This window comes from Lithobates pipiens, unplaced genomic scaffold (genome assembly GCF_037356315.1).
Source record: "Lithobates pipiens isolate NorthernLeopardFrog02 unplaced genomic scaffold, aLitPip1_a1.2 Scaffold_13, whole genome shotgun sequence".
In the NCBI taxonomy this organism is placed as follows: domain Eukaryota; kingdom Metazoa; phylum Chordata; class Amphibia; order Anura; family Ranidae; genus Lithobates; species Lithobates pipiens.
In genome coordinates this window covers 406311714-406333775 of record NW_027507718.1, presented here as the reverse complement: position 1 = coordinate 406333775, position 22062 = coordinate 406311714, and the positions used below count along the sequence as shown (strand labels likewise).

The 22062-nt window shown below is 40.0% G+C and overlaps 1 protein-coding gene across 2 annotated transcripts in view; it reads right to left on the bottom strand.

The window, feature by feature from the left end:
• Positions 1–22062, bottom strand: part of KDR (kinase insert domain receptor) — a 54384-nt gene that overhangs the window by 11736 nt on the left and 20586 nt on the right. For both annotated transcript variants that reach the window (XM_077477474.1, XM_077477476.1), the window contains exons 8-20: positions 21823–21937; positions 21586–21740; positions 21323–21479; positions 16772–16895; positions 13147–13255; positions 10846–11172; positions 10592–10738; positions 9535–9666; positions 5809–5915; positions 5282–5417; positions 2922–3026; positions 2729–2842; positions 1040–1128 (exon numbers count right to left, since the gene is read on the bottom strand). In XM_077477474.1, coding sequence (XP_077333600.1) covers positions 1040–1128; positions 2729–2842; positions 2922–3026; positions 5282–5417; positions 5809–5915; positions 9535–9666; positions 10592–10738; positions 10846–11172; positions 13147–13255; positions 16772–16895; positions 21323–21479; positions 21586–21740; positions 21823–21937 — 1817 coding nt within the window. The remainder of the gene's footprint in view (positions 1–1039; positions 1129–2728; positions 2843–2921; positions 3027–5281; positions 5418–5808; positions 5916–9534; positions 9667–10591; positions 10739–10845; positions 11173–13146; positions 13256–16771; positions 16896–21322; positions 21480–21585; positions 21741–21822; positions 21938–22062) is intronic.

Genomic DNA, 22062 nt, shown 5'->3' with positions numbered 1-22062 from the left:
GGTGGTGTGGAACAGAGGGTCCTACAGGTAGTAGGAACAGAGGGTCCCACAGGAAAATAGATATATGCCTTTCACTGTTTTTTCTCCACAATGCAAAAATATACTGAAAAGTCAATTAGCAAGAGCTTTATCATAAATTTAGTCTATGTACAATCTCTGGCCAAGCAAGTCCACAGGTACAAACTTAACAGGACCAATACAAGAAACCAGGCACAATAAACTCAACTGCACAGCACTACTTCTTGTGCTTGAAACATTATTGAAATTTGCATGGGCTCACTGTTCAGCCCCACCCTTGCATTCCACTCAAAGTATCTTTATTACAGATGGGTGGTGTTTGAGTTGGAGGGAATTTATAGCATACAAGTCAATCAACTAACCCTTATAAGATTATATTCCTTCCAAAAGTACCTTAATCCTATTAATAAATAAATATATATTCGCACTATATATATCCATGACCTCTAACAAATGATCCCACGGGTCTTGGAATTATCTTTCTATATATATATCCATCAAGACAAAACACGTCTCCTTTTTATCCATACCCATACCAAGACAAGAAATGTGTCACATCCCACTCAAGATTCAGGCCTTGTGTGTCTCGTATCTCATGTCCTAATGTAGACACCCAAAAAAAACCATATTTTTATTCTCCTGTGTAGATGGGATAGGGTGCTTTCTTGAACCAAATCAATGAAGTACCAGAATAGAAATACGTAAACATGGCTTAATTTGGTTAAAATGTTTTAACGGGAATGGAAGAGATACCCAATCTGTTTATGTGTAGACACATTACTACAGTATCAAAATGTATAATAATTTTGCCCAGTGCTAAGGCTGCATTTATATGTAAATATATTTTTCTGAGTAACAGCATTTTGCTTCTTGTCTGTGGGATCAGACGGCGGAGACAGGAAAGAGGCCAAATAGCACTCCATCTTCAGCAATTTAGTACAATAAGCCTAAAACACTTAGGAATGTAAACACACTTAATGATTAAAAGAACATGTTATGTGTTTCATAAACTTATAAATACCTTGTACAGAACAAAGTCATTCCTTTTACTTCTTAAATATGCAGATAGGTTTCCAAACTGGCAGTATTCAACAATTACCATAAGTGGACCTGTAAGAAAGAAAATTAAACTTTTTGTATTCTCATACCTCCAATCTGTCCCTCATAACAGCTAAATCTTCATTGAAAATGAACCTTATCCCTTTCACTAGTGTTAAGGCACTATTATTCTGTGACTTCCCCATGTCCCTGATGTTTCAGACCATAAAAGATAAAACTCTCAAAAGAACATAAATAATAAATAATAATAAATTCTATAAAAACCCTGAATATGGATTGTAGAAGTACTTTGCAGTATTTTAAGAATTAAAGTAATCCACCAAAGTCTAGTCTATATGGCTGACTTCAGTGGTGGGTTTATTTATTTTGTTTGCACTGATCCAACACAGTATGTCCAATTATAGAATGTAAGTTTTAAAATAATTTACATTAAAATTGAGTTTAAGTTACAATGTTTGTTCTTTGATTTGGATGGGGAGGAAAATACTTATATTGCAAGATTATATTCCTGTGTACCCATTGGGTATAATTTCCCTTCATTTTTTTGTCCCAGTGACAGTAGTCACTGGAAAAAAAGAAAATTGGGGAAATCTTTTAAAGAAAGATCCAAGCATCATTGAAAACTTTTTTTAGTAGAAGGAAAAGCAAAATACAACCAATGTCTCCATGGCACTTCAAACACTGTCCATTTATGAAAACAATCCATTATTGCTCAATAAATATCCTATTTTACCATATGTATGTGGAGCCACATGATTGCAAAGCCTTTGGGGTATGTCTCTTCTTTTATGGGCAGTAGGTGGGGAATATTCAAGTGACTGACAATTAAAGCAAGAAGGGAGATACAGACAATTCGCACTATAAGACTGGGAAGAGGGGCAGGTTTAAGCTGAGCAATGTTGGAGCTACCTCCTGAATTACAGTGCAGGTGCATTAGAGCAGTGGTCATCAACCCATCAACAATCAGGGCCCACTAATAGGCCAGGATTTCAAGATAACTGAAATACATCACAGGTGATATAATTTGCTACTCAGTGATTGCAGTATTTTAGTCTGCATCTCCCCAAGGTAATACATAAAACCTGGCCTGTTAGTGGGCGCTGAGGACAGGCTTGATGACCACTGAATTAGTGGACGTGCCCAACTGGCCCAGTCTGAATGAATACTCAAGAGGTGGGGAAGCTTCCAGGTACCGCCAAGAAAGCTGATTGATTTAATTGGCAGCTACATAATGTTGTCAGTCTGGTACAGGAGCTCCATTACTAAACAGACAACTGGCAGCATCAACAGGCAATTTCTGTATAATAAAAAAGCAACTAAAACCTGAGCATAGCTTAAGAAACTGTTGAACAATTATTTTCTTGGCTGCCTGTGTCCCTGCTAGATTACTCTTATTCCCTGTCCCAGAGACAGTGATCAGCAGGACAGGGAGCAAAGAAAAATCCTACAATGTGACTCCAAAAGCAATAAAAGCTGACAGATGTCCTGACACTACCCAACTGTATTAAAAATATTCTGGCTAGAACCAAACTTGAAGCACAAATAATTCTTTATGTCAGGCTACTCGGGAGTAGGTTGGCAGTTGCCCATTCAGCATTGAGAAGGATATAAAAAAAATAGAAAGCTAGTAGACCGAATGAGGAGTCCTCACCTCCTGGTTTGGTGCAGGCTCCAAGCAAGTTCACAATATTCAGGTGATTACCAATATGACTGAGGATTTTTAATTCTGACATCAATGCTCTGTATTCACTATCAGTTGCGCCCTCTGTAAAAAAATAAATACTGTCATAAAAATATAAAATAGCCAACATTTTGTTAAGATTGGTTGTGAACTTCAAATTTACCTTTCAGCATTTTCACTGCAACAGTTTTGCAAGTGCCAGTTTTATCGATTCCAAATGCATCAGCTTCCACAACTTGCCCAAAAGCCCCACGACCAAGGGGTTTCCCTGTGTAATGCAAGATATTATAAATGAGAATTAATTATAAGGAAGGATTTCAGCCTTACAGAGTAAATGTCATCAAAATAAATCCAAGTCATGTCAAACAGGAATAAATGCTAAATTGCTTGTATCTGGGATAGACTCATAGCTCTGAAATGCATAGCATTGTGTTCTCAGAGGTATCACTGTTTGTAGAATCTGATATGAACAGTGGGATTAATTTACTAAAGGAATATAGAATATTGATTTAGCAAAGCAAATGTTCATTAAGCTTATTAAATAGTTAACGTGATAAACGTGTTTATTTCAATCGATCAATTATGTACTGACAAAAATCGTGTTCTTGTAACTCTCCTTGAAAATATTTCAACAGATTCACCTTATTAACTACCGTATCACTCCCTTCAATATGAACATACACTGCAATATTAACATACACTTTTCAAAGTGAACAGACTCTACTACTTTAGTAAATCAACCCCATGGTTGGTATACTCAAAGTGGTTGTAAAGGCACAGAATGCATGGAGGTGAAAAAACCTTCTGTGTGCAGCAGTCCCCCAGCCCCCCTAATACTTATCTGAGCCCTCTATCGATCCAGCGATGTCCACAAGAGCCTTGAACTCCTGCTTGGCTCACTGACTGTGATTGAAAGCAGCAGGAGCCAAAAGCCAATGGAGGGGCAGGGGGGTGAGCCATGGCCCCGTGTGTAAATGGATATACAGAGCAGCGGGTCCAGAGTGCTTGCTGTGGGGCCACCGGCAGGCAGGAGGAGCCAGTAGTGCCGGCGTGGGACCCGAGAAGAGGAGGATATGGGCTGCTCTGTGCAAAACCACAGCACAGAGCAGGTAAGTGTAACATGTTTGTTATTAATGTAATCAATGGAGTGCCTAATAGATATTAATTTTAGATTTATTTAAAGGTTGGTATCCTCATCCTCGTTAATTGAGACAAAGAAAAGAAAATAGGGATTAGCATGGACTACTCCAAGTATGTTGCCATGTAATACCAGTGGAATTGAGGACTATCTTGATACCAGAAATAGGACAAAGTTAGATAAAAAATTACAGCAATTTTATTGAAAAAAAGTTAAACATTAAAAACATTTGTTAATTGCCAGCCATTTTACAATTTATGTGGCACGGCCAATATAGCAACAGAATTATATTGTTGTGTCCGGCCCCCCATTCAACAGAGCCAGAAATCCACAAGCTTAATTCTAAAAAAAGAAGACTTTAATATCACTTTATATATATATAATAAGGTCAAAGAACATTGTGTGTAGTGTTGTGTTTCATAAATACCGTTTCTAAGTCACACTCAAAGTGGTTGCAAGCCCTAACATATACCCAGTGAAGTGACTATTCTCAGGTGATACACAGAGATGAAACAAATCCTCTTACATAAGTTGTACCAGCTCTCTCTTCTCTATGGCCTTCTAAAACTAAAATTTTACACAGCTGGAGCTTTCCTCCCTTGTCACCAATTATCTCAGAAGTGACTCATGCAGATAACAGAGGAACCAGGCAGCAGAGAGAAATTACACTCAGTGCTTTAGATAATTTATCTATAATTATAGATAAATATGCCAGTATCAGTATAGAGTATAGAAGGATGTGCTTTGTTCGTATTTCATGTCAGAGGTTTACAACCACTTTAATTTTTTAGGCTGCACTATGTGAATGGAAACTAAATCTGCTAAATGTTACTAAAAATCATGGCACTTGGCATTAAATTCTATCTAACCAATCAAACACAGTAAAACTGGCTATAGATGGATTGAAATTTGGCCAGTTCAGCAGGAACTGCCTGAATTTCGTTCCATCTATGGCCATTCCTGCTAGAAAGAAGTCTTGTTTAAAATGGGAAGAAGGGACGTTTTTCATTCAATCAGCACTGACCAGTGTATTCTGACAGCAGAGGAGACCCAGTGTCACAATACAATAATGCAGCTGGGAGGATTCCTTCATCCACCTCGATTGTCTGGATTGGGAAATCTGTTCTTTTATTTTTTTTGATCAGCCGCCTGGCTAATAAAAAAAAATAATAATAATAAAAAGATTCACCTATGGCCAGCTTAAAATTTGGATATTTTCCCGTGTTTGTGTGTGTTTTTTTTCCCCCCAAGAGTTTTGGTTTATGGCGGGCATCAGAGCATACATTTCTCTGATGGGCATTTTATGGATGAGTTAATATTTTTCACGATATTGATGTGCTATTGGCTAGTTGTAGTAATAATAATAACAAAATAAAATACCCTACCTAAATTGAGGCGATCTCTTGGAAACTCCCATTTTGCTGAGTCATAGAGTAGTCTTTCACACTGTTCATCAAGTGGTACTTCACTAGGGTCCATAATTATAGATAAATATCCAGCCTTGAGTTCCTCTTCATTGGGCTGGAAACACACAACACATCTGGTTAACTTTCCATAACAGTGAAATAAATGACAAAATAATGCCCCTTTGTGCCACTACTGTATAATACTGAAGAAGCAAGGCCACTATAGTTCAGTTCTACAGTCCCACACATTTCCCAAACAGTGTTCACACGGATCATAATTAACTTATTTTTTCATAACAAGAAAAGAAATGCCCAGGAATGTTTTCTTTATGGGCAATTGCAATTAAAACCAAATTAATACACCCTTAGTAAATCATGGAACAGTTTGATGGCATTGAAAAGGAAAATGTACAATGGGAAGGACAAGAAACAAAGGGCTTGCAGTCAGTTTTAATTTGTCATGCCAGGCAAATACTAATGGACAGTAGAGAATCTTGAATCATTACCCTCTTTACGGTCCGGAGGATGATTACAAGAAGCATCCAAAAGAACAAGGCAATCACACCGGTGCCAACCAGAATAATGAGCTCCAGATTTGTTTTCTCTTCAGAGCCTGGGGGGAAACAATTGGACATTTGACAGTTTATGTCTGCTCTCTGTTTTAGGGTAGCTGTAAAGTCATCAAACACAGTCCATTAAGTCTGAGCAAGGAGGATTACTGAGGAAAATGAGGCAAGCTATGTTGGTTCAACAGAACATTTCTCCTGTTTGATGAGTTTAGCATTGCATGGGGTTTACGTATAGTCTCGCTCTTAATGTCCTAGTTCTAGTGCTCCACAGTCCCATCCTATCTAGCAGCCCTCCCAGCTGCTGGTTAGAAAACTTCCATTATTAACCATTTATGAAACAATTATTAACTATTTATTAAAGTATTTGTAAAGCCAAAACTTTATAAGTTTTTTTATTTCACAATTTTCTCTCTGTTTTTCCTGGTGATTATTGTCACTAGGACTGAAAGTAAACTACAATTTTAAATTTTAAGTTCTCACTAGAACAGGAATAGAGGGGACATTTTTCATTAGGGACACTTGTCACAGCGAGAACTCTCAAAGAGGGGATTTCCTTCAGTTTGGAAAGTTTTCCTCTTGAATTAAGAGGACATGAAATAGGAATAGGAAAATAGGAATGCAATCTGGGTGGAGAACCTCTGGGGGAATCTAGGATGAAAAAGGATCTGGGGGTCCTAGTAGATTATAGGCTCAGCAATGGCATGCAATGCCAAGCTGCTGCTAGCAAAGCAAACAGAATATTGGCATGCATTAAAAAGGGGATCAACTCCAGAGATAAAACAATAATTCTCCCGCTCTACAAGCCTCTGGTCCGGCCACACCTGGAGTATGCTGTCCAGTTCTGGGCACCAGTCCTCAGGAAGGATGTACTGGAAATGGAGCGAGTACAAAGAAGGGCAACAAAGCTAATAAAGGGTCTGAAGGATATTAGTTATGTGGAAAGATTGCGAGCATTGAACTTATTCTCTCTGGAGAAGAGACGCTTGAGAGGGGATATAATTTCTATATACAAATACCATACTGGTGACCCCACAATAGGGATAAAACTTTTTCGCAAAATGGAGTTTAACAAGACTTGTGGTCACTCATTAAAATTAGAAGAAAAGAGGTTTAACCTTAAACTACGTAGAGGGTTCTTTACTGTAAGAGCGGCAAGGAGGTGTAATTCCCTTCCACAGGCGGTGGTCTCAGCGAGGGGCATTGATAGTTTCAAGAAACTAGGAATTATTAGATAAGAACCTGAACGACTGCAACATACAGGGATATACAATGTAATACTGACATATTATCACACACATAGGTTGGACTTGTTGGACTTGTGTCTTTTTTCAACCTCACCTACAATCTAACTATATAACAATGAAATGAATTCTCCTAATGGGAAAAATCTTCCCTACAAAAATGTAGAAAAAGTTTTTGCTTAAGATACATTTTACTGTACAAACATTGCACCCTGTACTCCAGCCTTACCCTAGGCTTTCACAGTTGCACAGGCTCCTCGTCTGTACTGAAATTGCTTTCTTTGATTTTGTGTCTTAGAAGCTGAAGCATGTCAGAGACTGACTTATTTCCCAACTTAAGGCCCCTTTCACACAGGCTTTCCGATCAGGTCCACCTGTCAGTTTTCCAGGCGGAGCTGATCAGACCCCTCCATTTACTTCTATGGAGTGGCGGATGTCAGCAGTGACGTGTTCGCTGACATCCGCTGCTATCCGGTCTGATCCTGTCCATGAAATCCAGATAGATGGTGACCCTATTTTCCATCCGCCTGGCAAGTCAGATGGGATCGGATGAAAACAGACAGGCGATCCGTTCTCATCAGTACTCCCATAGAGGATAGCGGGGCTCTGACAGGTTCATCTGCACAGTGAGTGGGGACGGACCAGTCATTCGCCTGTTCAGTGGGGATCAGCAGGCCCCCTGTGTGAAAGGACCCAAAGGACATACAACATCATCTAGCCCTACCTTTCCAGACCAAGGCTGGATTCACACCTATGTGTTTTTAGTGCTTTTTGCATTTTGCAGATTTGCACAACAGAAAGTGTCCCATAGGAAAACATCGTAAATGGACTGTAGTGCAAATCAGAAAAATGCAAAAAGCACAAAAAATGCATAGGTGTGAATCCAGCCTTAGGCCCCTTTCACACATGCGGTCAATTTGTTAAATTTTCATCTATCCATTGATGGAAAAAAAACTGACATCAATGCATCTCTATGGAAAAACAGATGTAAATGGATGATCATCCATTTGCATCAGTTTACATCCGTATCTGTCAAGATCGTTTTTTTTAAAAGGATCAAAGCTCTATTTTTCTTCTGTAAAAAAAACACAATGGAGAAAAAAACGGACGAACAGTCTGTTTTCCATCTGTTTTTACATTGGTAATGCATGTAAAAAAACTGATGAGAAACTAATGAGCAGCTGGTGAAAAACTAATGAGAAACTGATAAGCAGCTGATTAAGAAATGATGAGTAGCTGATGAGAAACTGATGAAAACGTCATCAGTTTTTTATTTGAAAAGACGTGACTGAACTGAAATTAATGGTCCGCATGTGTGTTGGCCCTTCCCTTTCATTCATTGACTGGATTTTAGATATTTCCAAAAGCTCCTACCAAGAGCCAGACCACTGCTTGCATCAAAGCTCCTAAAATAAGTACTGGGACAGGGTTCTTCAGGAAGGTATGTACAACATCCTGATGCCCCCCCCCCATCATTAAATCATGATCTGCCTGCATTACATAAAGAAGGACAGGTACCCAGGGATGACAATCTAAAATGCGTTATGTGAAGAAAAGAGAAACGTTTTATTTGATCTTTCCCCCTTTTTTTTAAAGTAAACTGATTCTTGTCCTCCTAAAATAATCGGAGGATCATGGCCATACACATTTCCTGCAGTAGGAAATTTTGTTGTAATTTTATCTGTCACCATGCAAGGGGCATTTTATAAACATAAAAAGTAATTACCGTATTTATCGGCATATAACACGCACTTTTCCCCCCTGAAATTAGGGGGAAGATCACGGGTGCGTGTTATAAGCTGATAATGTACCTCGGAGGGGAAGGAGGGAGATGAGTGCTGCCTCAATCACCGAGCCAACATGTCCTGTTTACTTGGCTCTGATGTCACACACACATCCCGCCTCCGCCACCGGCATTAAACCAGTGTTCTGTCAATCGGAGGGGCTGGTCCAATGGCGATGGCGGAGGCGGGACTGAGAGCCAAGTACTGTAAACAGAAGATGATGGCTTCCGGCAGCGCTCGCCCCCCTAATTTCCTGCACTGCATGAGAGATGGTGAGGCTGCAGATAGGCATCAGGCTGCCTTGGATGGGCGAAGATCAGGCTGCAGATGGGCATCAGGCTGCATTGGATGGGCGCAGATCAGGCTGCAGATGGGCACAGAGGGTGCAGATGGGCATCAGGCTGCATTGAGGCTGTAGATGGGCATTAATCAGGCTGCATTGATTGGCACTGGCCATTATTTTGCTTCAAAGTGGTTTATTTGAAAAAAAACGTTTTTTTCCTGAAACTTCCCTCCTAAATTGGGGTGCGTGTTATATGCATTTTACATTGATGAGGGGAAGTCAACACAGGAATATATATGTATATATTCAGAGAAAGAGAGAGAGAGATTGTAATTTTATATGAATCAGTACATACCATTCACTGTAAAGTACATTTCTGCTTGTGCACAACCCAAATCATTGCAGGCTCGGCAGGAATAAAACCCTTCATCTTGTTTTCTTACACGTTGTATAGTCAAGGTTCTGTTACGGTCCCTTAATATAACCCCTAAAAATAAAGAACAAAATCATTTGGATACAGTGATGATTTTGAAGCCCAATACTCAACATTTTCTAACTGAGTGAAGAATGGTTAGAACATCTGTAAGATTGCTATTTGTGTACCATTTTGGGGGAACTTCACCTCACTTCATGTCCCATCATGTGTAATGGACTTGACTTGACTGGACTTTTGAATAGTCTGGTTTATTGAAAGCCAGTTTGCTTAGTATGGACAGGGTGGTGAGGGATTAGAATCTCTGTCATGTTTTTATTGCTTTCTGTATTCTCAATGGCGTCCAGTCACCTTCTCTCCTTAAAGCGACATTAAAGGCAATTTTTTTTTTTTAAATAACAAACATGTCATATTTACCTGTTCTGTGCAGCGTTTTTTCAAAGGGAAGCCCAGATCCTCCTCTTCTCAGGTCCCCTGCCAGTGCTTGTTCCCTCCCGCTAACCAACCGCTGCACTGCGTGTCCATTCATGCACAGACCTGCAGCTCGCCCGCCCCCCCCCCCCCCCCCCATTGTCTCACCGGCTGTGAAAGACAGCAGCCAATGGCTCCCGCTGCTGTCTCAGTCAATGAGAAGGGAGAGTCCCATGCTGTGATTATTTCAAGGATGGCAGATAGCATAGTCATGTACAACATCCTCCATTATTTCAGTTGGAGCTGCTCTTTATTGCACAATGAGTTTAAAAATATGTATTTGAGCATGGCCAAAACTTTCTTTTTCTATTGAGAGGGAATAATGAGTCGTACCATGCACAAACCACAATTATTGACAGCCAGATATTGTGCTAAGTAATGACACTCCAGGCATTCATTTGAGGATGGACAAATATCTCCCTATCCATTGTTCTAAAATAGAGACATCTGCATGTGTAATAAATGAATCTGATATCTTTATATGAGATTATTTTTCATCTTTTGTTACCTGAGTCTCCAACCAGACCTTGGGAATTTTTGAACCAAATGATCCTTGGATCAGGAGTACCAGTGGCTTGGCAGCGCACCTCCACCGTCTCACTAACATTGGTGGTCTGGTTCTTCAGTTCAGGGGAAATGAAGGGAACTTTCAGTGCTGTGTGAAAACAGCAAAATGTAAGATAACATGCAGCACATTCATGTACTTTCATTATTTGCAGATGAATACAAATGTGTCTTTTTCATTACAAATGACAGTCTTACCAAGAATATTTAATTCTGTGGTAGAACATTCAGTCTTCTGCATCTTCCTATTATATGCCTTACACATATAGACACTCTGGTCACGCCAAGAGATGTTTTGTAAATACAACTCCGAGGTGATATTTACTCCATCTGTATCCACAATGGTGGAATCCATTTTACTGAAAGCATTCAAGTTTTCACAACTGACTTTTGACCCTGGTCTAGCAGAGCGCAACTTGAACCAGGCTAGCTTCTCATATGTGTCTCTATCAGCGGTGCATCTGAGGGTCAAGTTGTCCCGTTCGGTGAGCTTGCCTTCAGGGTTCATGCTGATGCTAAGCTCCCCTGAAAGACAAAAGTATCAGTAATCATCTTGCATTGTGCTGCCGACTGAAAGTGAAATTTGATTATTTTGGTTACTATATTGTGCATCATTATTATATTATTGTACATCATTATTGCTCCTTGAACTGCCTTATCAAAAACATAAAAATCGGCATGCCATAACTTTTAGTCAGCAGACATCTCAGTCATTGCTCATTGTCTTTGAATATTCTAAGGCTGAGCACCTACTACACCAACCAAAAGACGCCCATTACAATTACCACTGATCCCTACTATACCAGCTGCATTTGCTACGTATATTATTATGCACTCCATGGCTTCCCTACAGCCCAATTACCGTATATACTCGAGTATAAGCCGAGATTTTCAGCCTCTTTTTTGAGGCTGAAAGTGCCCCCCTCGGCTTATACTCGAGTCATCGCTGTCTGCCTGCTCGATCAGCGTGTCGAGCAGACAGACAGCGGCCATTCTATAATTCAAAAGCCGCGCCTCCGGCTCCGCCTTCGCCTGTGATAGGCGGAACACTGAATTTCCCAGCAGCCTGTGTTCCGCCTATCACGGACATCGTCTCATCCTCGTACTACGGACGAGGATGAGACGATGTCCGTGATAGGCGGAACACAGGCTGCTGGGAAATTGTGTTCCGCCTATCACAGACAGGGAGGCGCGGCATTTGAACAGGGGAATGGGCGCCGACGAAGAGCGGTGATCCTGGGACGGGACCGGACGGAGGCTCGGCTCGGGACGGGACCGGACGGAGTCTCGGGACGGGACCGGACGGAGGCTCGGGACGGGACGGGACCGGACGGAGGCTCGGGACGGGACGGGACCGGACGGAGGCTCGGGACGGGACGGGACCGGACGGAGGCACAGGTAGGCTGGACACACAAGGCCACACACACACACACACACACACACACACACACACACACACACACACGGATGGACACACACACACACACAGGGATGGATGGATGGATGGATGGACACACACACACACAGGGATGGATGGATGGATGGACACACACACAGGGATGGATGGATGGATGGACACACACACACACACAGGGATGGATGGACACACACACACACAGGGATGGATGGATGGATGGACACACACACAGGGATGGACAGGCATATCTCACCCTCGGCTTATACACGAGTCAATAGGTTTCCCAGTTTTTTGGGGGTAAATTGGGGGCCTCGGCTTATACTCGGGTCGGCCTATACTCGAGTATATACGGTACTTGTGGGAAGTAGGCAATCAGAACAATGGTCCTAAGTAGGGAAAACCTTCTTTTACTAAAGGACAACTGACCATAGATTGGACAATTATTTAGCTGACCCCACTAAATTAATGACTAATGTGAATGATTGCCTTTTCGAGAAATGAAACAAAAACTAAAGATTCTTTATCATCCTATACTACATATGCTAGTGATGTAGTATATTTTACAAAGATGTCACAGCATATCCCCATCCCACTACCATGGGTATTTGTCATAATTAATTTTGGTCTGCAGAGAATGATTTTGCATTATCATGGAAAAACAGTTATTTCTTTGCCAGGTTATTCATTTTCTATCAGTTCTGTACATGAAGGCAATTCATTAATGTGCACGTTCACTGAATCTTTGCATGATCCGACAAATAAACAATCCATCAATGACCAGTAGGTAACATATCTGAAAAATCATATTTCAGATGTGGAATCATGGCTGGTCTCACTATAATGTCTATTGTCCTATAATAATTTTATAGTGAAACTCAAGGTCTCCAGAACACTGAGAGGGGAATTTTATCCAAATTCTGCAAACTGCTGTTTGTATCAGGTACCAGATCAGGTAAAAGCGAATTTGACTTGCTATTAAATAAATCCAAGACTGATTGCCATAAATACACGTTACACTTTTTAATAATCTCAAAGATTTATTAAGAATAATGGAAATGTCATTTTTTTTCTTCTAAACTTACGTGTAACAAGAAAAGCAATGGTGTGTTCATCTTTTCCTACTTCATTTGTGGCTGAACATTTGTAAATTGCAGAAACATTAGCTGCTGCAATAAACAGCTTACTCACAGTCTAAAGAAAGGATACAAAAGCTGGGTATTAGTGATGCAGATATTTTATAAAGAATTATGTTTTCAAGTTACTTTAAAGCACCAGACAAGCAGCTAAATACACATATTATTTATATGTGTATGTATATATATATATATATATATATATATATATATATATATATATATATATATATATATATATATATATATATATATTCACTGTATATGGAAGCCATTTATCAGCTAAATGATTTGCATTTCTGTATTCCCCAACCTGACTTTCCTTGTGATAGTTGTAGACTCTACCACTGTAATGCCCTGTACACACAGTCGGAAATTCCGACGGAAAAGTTCCGATCGGATTATATTGTCGGAAAATCCAACCGTGTGTGGGCTCTATCGGACTTTTTCCGTCGGAAATTCAGACGGAAAAAATTTGAGAGCAGGATCTAAAATTTTCCAACAAAAAAATCTGATCTGACTTTTTCCTATCGTTTGTAGAGAATTCGGATGGACAAAGTGCCACGCGTGCTCAGATCAAATTACGAGACCAAAGCTACTAGCCTCTACGTAGTCCCGTCGTATGCAATGAACGTCACCACATTCGGAACGATTGGATTTTCCGACAACTTTGTCCAATCACAAGTATACAACACCAGTTTTGGACAAAATCCGTCTGAAAAAACCCGACAGATTTTGTGGTCGGAATGTGCGACCGTGTGTACAGGGCATATTTGTATGACTGTTGCTGTATAGGGAGGGGACAAGAACCTGATACTATATTTATTTCAGTTACTTACACAATTAAAATAAAAAAAAAAGATTTATTAAAGAGGAAATAAACCCTGATGGGTTTACTTCCTCTTTGTCTCCCTGCAAAGGTAAAGCATAATGGACTACTATGCATCGCATAGTAGCCCATTATGTGTCACTTACCTTCTTCTTCCGAGTATCGCTGCTCCGGCCACTCACAGTGCCGGAGCAGCGATGAAGTCACTCCTGCACATGTGCACGGGAGCCGCCACTAACGGCATATCGCCGTTAGCAGCGGCATGCTGTTAACGTCGATAGTGCGCCTGTGTGCCGCTGTCTACTGTCTTTTACTAAATATCTCCTAAACCGTGTAGGTTTAGGAGATATTTCTTGGACCTACAGGTAAGCCTTAATCTAGGCTTACCTGTAGGTCAAAGGGGTTTGTAAGGGTTTACAACCACTTTAACCCGGTTCCCGACCGGCGCACGCCGATGTACGTCAGCAGAATGGCACGGGCAGGCATATTGGCGTACAGGTACGTCCAATCTTTAATGCCGCCCTGCCATCGCGAGTGCGCCGCCGGCAGCGCGCTCACGTGCCGGTTGGGACCCCCGTGAGTCCAGTTGCGGGTCCTGCGGACTCGATCGACGCGGGCCTCGATCGACGCGGGCATACCCGCGATTGTCTCACGGGGCAGCTGAACAGAGAAATGCTGTTGTAAACAGCATTTCCCCCGTTCTGCCTAGCAACTATTGACGCTGATCTCTGCTCCATGTGATTGGAGCAGAGATCAGCGTTCACTAAATGACAGCCCAGCCCCCCACAGTTAGTAACACTCCCTAGGAACACTTAACCCCTACACTGCCACCCACTGGTTAACCCCTTCACTGCCAGTGTCATTTACACAGGAATCACTGCATTTATATAGCAGTGATTGCTGTATAAATGACAATGGTCCCAAAAATGTGTAAAAAATGTCCAATGTGTCCGCCATAATGTCGCAGTCACAATAAAAATCGCTGATCGCCGCCATTACTAGTAAAAAAAAAATATTAATAAAAATGCCATAAAACTATCCCCTATTTTGTAAAAGCTATAACTTTTGCGCAAACCAATCAATAATCACTTATTGTGATTTTTTCTTACCAAAAATATTTAGAAGAATATGTATCGGCCTAAACTGAGGGGAAAAATGTTTTTTTTTATTTATTTTTGGGGGATATTTATTATAACAAAAAGTAAAAAAGAATGTGTTTTTTTTTCAAAATTGTCGCTCTATTTTTGTTTATAGCGCAAAAAATAAAAACTGCAGAGGTGATCAAATAGCACCAAAAGAAAGCTCTATTTGTGGGAAAAAAAGGACGTAAATTTTGTTTGGAAACCACGTCGCATGACCGCGCAATTGTCAGTTAAAGCGTTGCAGTGCCGAATCGCAACAAGTGGCCTGGTCTTTGACCAGCAAAATGGTCCGGGGGTGACGTGGTTAATGACTACCTAGCTGCAATAATGTGTGCCTTCATATCTGCCTGGAGCTTAACCACTTAAGCCTCGGACCAATTTGCAGCCAAAGGACCAAGACCCTTTTTGCGATTCGGCACAATTGCGCGGTCGTGCGACGTGGCTCCCAAACAAAATTGGCGTCCTTTTTTCCCCACAAATAAAGCTTTCTTTTGGTTATCAAAAAATATCAGTACAGCGCAAATACAAAATAATACAAAAAAATTCCATAAAGTGAAACATAAAAAGTCCATATGGTGAATGATAAAATGTAAGGGAAATTCAGAAAGAGTCCACTTGTGCAATGTGTCTTCAATCAATATATCAAGTGACGATGTGATCCCTTCACCATTGAGCAAGTTGAACATCGTCACTTGATATATTGATTGAAGACACATTGCACAAGTGGACTCTTTCTGAATTTCCCTTACATTTTATCATTCACCATATGGACTTTTTATGTTTCACTTTATGGAATTTTTTTGTATTATTTTGTATTTGCGCTGTACTGATATTTTTTGATTTTGGAATGTGGGATTTGGTAATTTGACCTACAGTATTCTAGCTGCATTTTTATATATTTTCTCACTGTATTTGTTGTGTTTTTAGCGCTGGTTGATTTCTCACTTTATATATTTCTTTTGGTTATATTTGATCACCTCTGCGGTTTTTATTTTTTGCGCTATAAACAAAAAACTTTTTGCTATAATAAATATCCCCAAAAAATATATAAAAAAATTTTTTTTCCTCAGTTTAGGCCGATATGTATTCTTCTACATATTTTTGGTAAAAAAAAATTGCAATGAGCGATTATTGATTGGTTTGCGCAAAAGTTATAGCGTTTACAAAATAGGGGATAGTTTTATAGCATTTTTATTAATATTTTTTTTTTTTTACTAGTAATGGCGGTGATCAGCAATTTTTATTGTGACTGCGACATTATTTCGCAAATACCACCAAAAGAAAGCTCTATTTGTGGGAAAAAAAGGATGTCAATTTTGATGGGGAGCTACGTTGTCGCAATTGTCAGTTAAATCGTCGCAGTGCCGAATTCGCAAAAAAACGCTCTGGTCTTTGGCCAGCCAAATGGTCCGGGGCTGAAGTGGTTAATGAACGTTGCAGATTTAAAAAGATTGAAAATACTTTTGAAAGTGCTTTAACATGTTAATGTTTTTATGAGTGATAAAAATGTACCTATACATTTAAAATGACCCTTTTTGTCCCTTGTTGCCCTTTTATAGCATACCAATAATCAAATTATTATATAATTTAAAATTAAATTCACCTTTAGTTTTCCTTCTATGACACCTGTGGGAGTTTCATGCATCTCAACTGTATTGCCTCCATGTTTGTCCAGAATATTCCTCCAACTTGGGCAGCTGTAAGTGTTCCTCTTTTCACTGTGCACTCTGAATAAAAGGAAATGCAGATCTTTTAATAACACAAGCATTAATCAGCATACATAACAAAGATCTATAAAAGAAAAAGGACATTCAAGCATTATGTGGCACTCTAGATCAATGGAGCATGTGAAGATCAATACATGTTAAAAAAAAATAGTATTATCCGGGTGAAAAGGTGAACAGCCAACATCCTTTCCAAAATTAGATCCAATATTTGGATGGGAGGAAGCAGAGGCGGGCTCTCATAGAAGATAGAAAAAACAGGTTCATTCATAAGTTCTTAATTCTCCACGTGAAGCTAAATAGAAGAGCCGCATATGCCTTCTAAAAGACTTTTCTGTGGGATGGTAGGAAGTGCTATGGTTCCAAAGGAAGATGCTAAAGGAAGTCATCTGGTCAACAACAGCAGGAAAGCGGAATGCTCTGGTCTCCAAAGCAGGAAGCCTGAGCCTGTGTAGGGGTCTGATAAGGGAAGCCATGTGGGCTTAGCACCAGATCCTTGTCTGTCATCTGTGCATCAATCAGCACGTTTCCTCTGGGATGGCCTTTCACCCAGATAACATTAAGAACTGCGAACCTAATAATGACTACAAACTACTGTACCAAAGTAGACATGATAAAATGTTCATTCAGAAAGGAGTATCTATGGCTGAGTTGATCAGAAAGAGATCCATTACAGTAGTGATCTCTCATTCGGGAGTGTGCTAACTCTGTAATACCACTTAGTTGAGTCAATCTTAAGAGCATTAGAAGATGCCTCTACCATCATTAACAATATTAAACACTTCATGACCTTCCTTTTGGCTTGGGAATAGCTAGCTTAAAGTGGTTCTAATGGGTAGACATTTTTTACCTTGAGGCATTCCCTGCATTAAGGAAAAAATGTCCCAGTGTTTGTATTGCTCCCACAAACCCCTGTATACTTACCTGAGTCCTATATCAAGCCAGCACTGTGCTCACCTACAGCTCTCTCCTCTCTCCCCCCTCACAGAGGCAACAGCAGGAGCCATTGGCTGCTGTCAACAAACCCTGTGAGCAAAGAGCTGGGGCTTGGGGTGAGGGGGGTGAGAAGCACTGTGTAAGTCAAAAGACACATACTGTCTGACTTGGGATGAAGCCCACAGCTGCACCACCCTAGGGAGTGGTTTCATATGGTGGCACACCAGGAAGAGGAAAAGCCAAGAGCTTCGGTGGGGGGCCCCAGAAGAAGAAGTTGCGGGCCACTCTTTGCAATACTAATGTACAGAGCAGGTAAGTATAACATTAGTGTTATTTTAGAAAAAAAATGTACAGTAGTTTCAAATACAGTAAGAAAAATATGTTTAACACCTTGTAGCACATTTTGGTAACTAATCTTCACATTAGGCAAAAACAACTGTTTCATTATCTGACAATGGGACCCTGCTGTACTTGCCTATTACTTTTAGATAGGGGTTTATGCACAGGGTCAATTTATACTGTTTTTAAGGATTACAATAAACATTAGCTTTTACTGAAATATATGTATATTTGTACATAGATCTATCATGGAATATCTTAAACAATTAATTCACGACTGTCAGAAGGCTAATCACACGTATCAAGGTATCTAGAGGTATCTTCAATGAACTTTGCTATGGCTGAATGCTGGGCCACTCTGAACAGGCAAAGTTCTGACACTCTAGGTCAGTGATGGCGAACCTTGGCATCCCAGATGTTTTGGAACTACATTTCCCATGATGCTCAACTATACTGCAGGGTACATGAGCATCATGGGAAATGTAGTTCCAAAACATCTGGGGTGCCAAGGTTCACCATCACTGCTCTAGGTAGTAAACTTTATGCATGCTTGTAGCATGATCTGTCATTTTAATAGTAACCACAGACATAAGATGCCCCCTATTTGAAATGACTAAAATAGGCAATAGCTGTTGTGTGAGAGTACCACCAACAAAATGTGATGATGCTGGCACCACAAATACAGACCGAGTGTCTGTACACCTCATTGCCATTTCACGTTTATGGGTTCCTTTAGATTTTAAGCATCTAAAGCTAAACTAAACTTCTCCCAAATTGTTATTTTTTATTTCCCACAGAGTGAGTTAGGCCAGTTTCACACAGGCTTCATCTTGTATAAGATCAGTATGAACAGCGAGCTTTGTTGAAGCTTTCAAAGTACCATTCAGCTCCAGTTTGTAAATGCTGAACACAGATCCTAATGGGAGTGTTGATTGCCACTTTAAACAAGCTGCTGGAAGGCTTCAACACTACTGAAAAACTTGCTGAATGACTGCAGAAGACTGCTAACAGCTTGTTTAAAGTGACAACAAAATGGAAAAGCCAAGCGCAACCTTTAAAGTGACAATTAGCACCCCATTAAGATCTATGTATAACTTTGCCATACAGGAGATGAAAGGTGCTTTAAAGTTAGCCGCATGAAGATTGCTGAAAGCTTTGCAAAAGCTGTCTGAACGTTTCATATACTGCTATACACTGCACTTATGCAAGCTGAAGCCCATGTGAAATAGATCTTAGGAGTCTGAACTTGTGTCATGTTCATGCTGTTTGTGTAGTAACTGTAGAGATTTTCCCTCAATCACAGTCCTTGTGACATTGGGACAAGAAATGAGAGGTTTGGGTGTCACTTGCACAAAAAGATATAAAAACCCAGACAGATTTTCTAACCCTTCAGCATTATACTCAATAAAGGGGGCTTTTGTTCATGTTCATGTCCTCAGTAAAGACGTATCACATTTGTTTTTTGTTTCCTGTCCTTGTGATACTCTGTTAACCAGAAATTAAGTGGGGTAAGTCTCTCATGTACTGTAAATATATTACCAAATCACCGAGCCTACTTAAACAATAATCCTGGTGAATGCAGCTGCTGTCTAATATTTCTAATAGGAATTCTAACCAATAAAAAGTTGTCCCTAGGCAGCGTTTGCATTAATGTGCATAAAATAATCAAAAATCTACCATCATGAAATATCACAACCATCAAACTATAAATTCAAATATGGAAAAAATATATACAGTGCCTTGAAAAACTATTTATACCCCTTGGAATTTTCCACATTTTGTCATGTTGCAACCAAAACATTGCAAAATAGCTCAAGCCCTGTCAGATTGGATGGAAAGCATCTGTGCACAGCATTTTCCAAGTCTTGCCACAGATTCTCAATTGGATTTAGGTCTGGACTTTGACTGGGCCATTTTAAAAATAAAAAAGTCCTTAAAGTGAACTAGTGCAAATGTCTTTATAGAATATGAAATCTTGAGTGCTTGAGTACCAGGTTCCCAGGATACCCCATATAGTGAATAATCCACCTTGTGATTGGCAGAACACACTGCACTCACCAGATGTCAGTGACCCCCTTACTGTGCAGCAAGAGAAGTCATAAACACTTATGGGTCATTGGGAGACCTGTCCCGATCTTTCTGGTGGCTCCTGGTAGAAATCCTTTCTCCTCCTCAATGCGATCCTGATATTACTCCAGTATGGTCAATAGACAGGCAGTATGAATTAAATAAAAATGGAGAAGGAGATTCTCATACTATAAAATCTCTTTATAAATGAATTAAAAGTAGTTAAAAAGCACTACTAAATCCATTGAACATCATACAGACCAGTCCACATGTTACATCTAAAAAGATGGATGCTACCCATGGCCTGGCATGTGTTCCACCTGCGGACCGGAAGTAACACACAGGAACAACCCCTCAAAGCGGTTGTCCTTGTGCATTACTTCAGGTCTCATATTATTTAAAGACATTTGCACTAGTTCCTGTTGTCCGGTTGTTCCTGTGTGTCGCTTCCCGTTTCATATTCTATAAAGACATTTGCACTAGTTCAGTTTAAGGACTTTTCTATTTTTATATATATATTTTTTTCCCTATTTTTTTCCATATTTTCATTTATAGTTTGATGGTTGAGATAATTCATGATGGATTTTGATTATTTTATGCACGTTAATGCAAGCGCTGCCTAGGGACAACTTTTTATTGGCAAGTCTCTCATGTGACATAAACAACATAATCTTGACAAAAGCTCTGATTCTTACCCACTGAAATAAAAAAAGGTTTGGCTGAAGTTGGGTTTTAAAGGGTTACTAAAGGCAAATTTTTTTCCTTTAAAAAAAAAAACATGGTACACTTACCTGCTCTGTGCAATGGTTTTGCACAGAGCAGCCCCAATCCTCCCCTTCTTATGTCCCCCGCTGGCGCTTGGGGCTCCCCTCAAGTGCCCCATAACAAGCAACTTGCTATGGGGGCATTCGTGCATGCTCATTAGCTATGATTGACAGCAGCAGGAGCTAGATCGAGATCGGACTCGGGTAAGTATTAGAGGGGTTGTGGGGGACGATTCATACTGAAGGTCTTTCTAAACTTATACATAGAATGCAACCACTTTAAAGGGGAACTTCATATTTATAAGACCTGAGCAGTTCACTTACGGAGATGATGAGATGCATTCGTCCAGCAGCTGCCATGTCCACTGGATGTTAACTGGTGCCGGAATCCCAGATGCAGTACAAGTTAGGGTAGAACGTTTGCCAAACTTGATTGATTCCACAGAAGTAGATACTCCCTTTTCACATATGTGTGGAGGGACTAGAAAGAAAGATAACGTGGGTTTTATTCTCTCTTTTTACCTTTTTTCATTTATTTTCTAATAAAACATTTATCTATTTCTTTTCGATGGAAAGAATTAACTCACTATGCACAATGAGCTGGAAACTGTACTTCTCACTATCCTTTGTCCGAGGGTTAGTAAGAACAACTGTATAATTGCCAGAGTCCCTTTCACTGCATTCATTGATAGACAGGAGGTATGGCGTTTTGTGATTGTGAAAGATTTTTCCATTTTTGTACCTGTAAGAAAGACACGATAATATTACTTTTTGAATGAAACATATGAGTGCCTTTCGGAAGGATTTCAGGAAAAAGCTCTTACCATTTGGCCTCAGGATCAGGAAATGCTGTAAATTTTACTGGTATCTTGACACGATTTCCAGATTTCACTAGGAACAACTTCTCCATGTTGTCATCAATTAATATAAAGGGTTTTTCTGAAAATACATTTGTTTAGCAACTCAACCATGCTGCACTTTACACTACAGTGTGAAGGTACTACTGAAGTCACTTGATCAAATCATAAAACAATTAACAAAATGTAAAACATGTTTTAAACTGA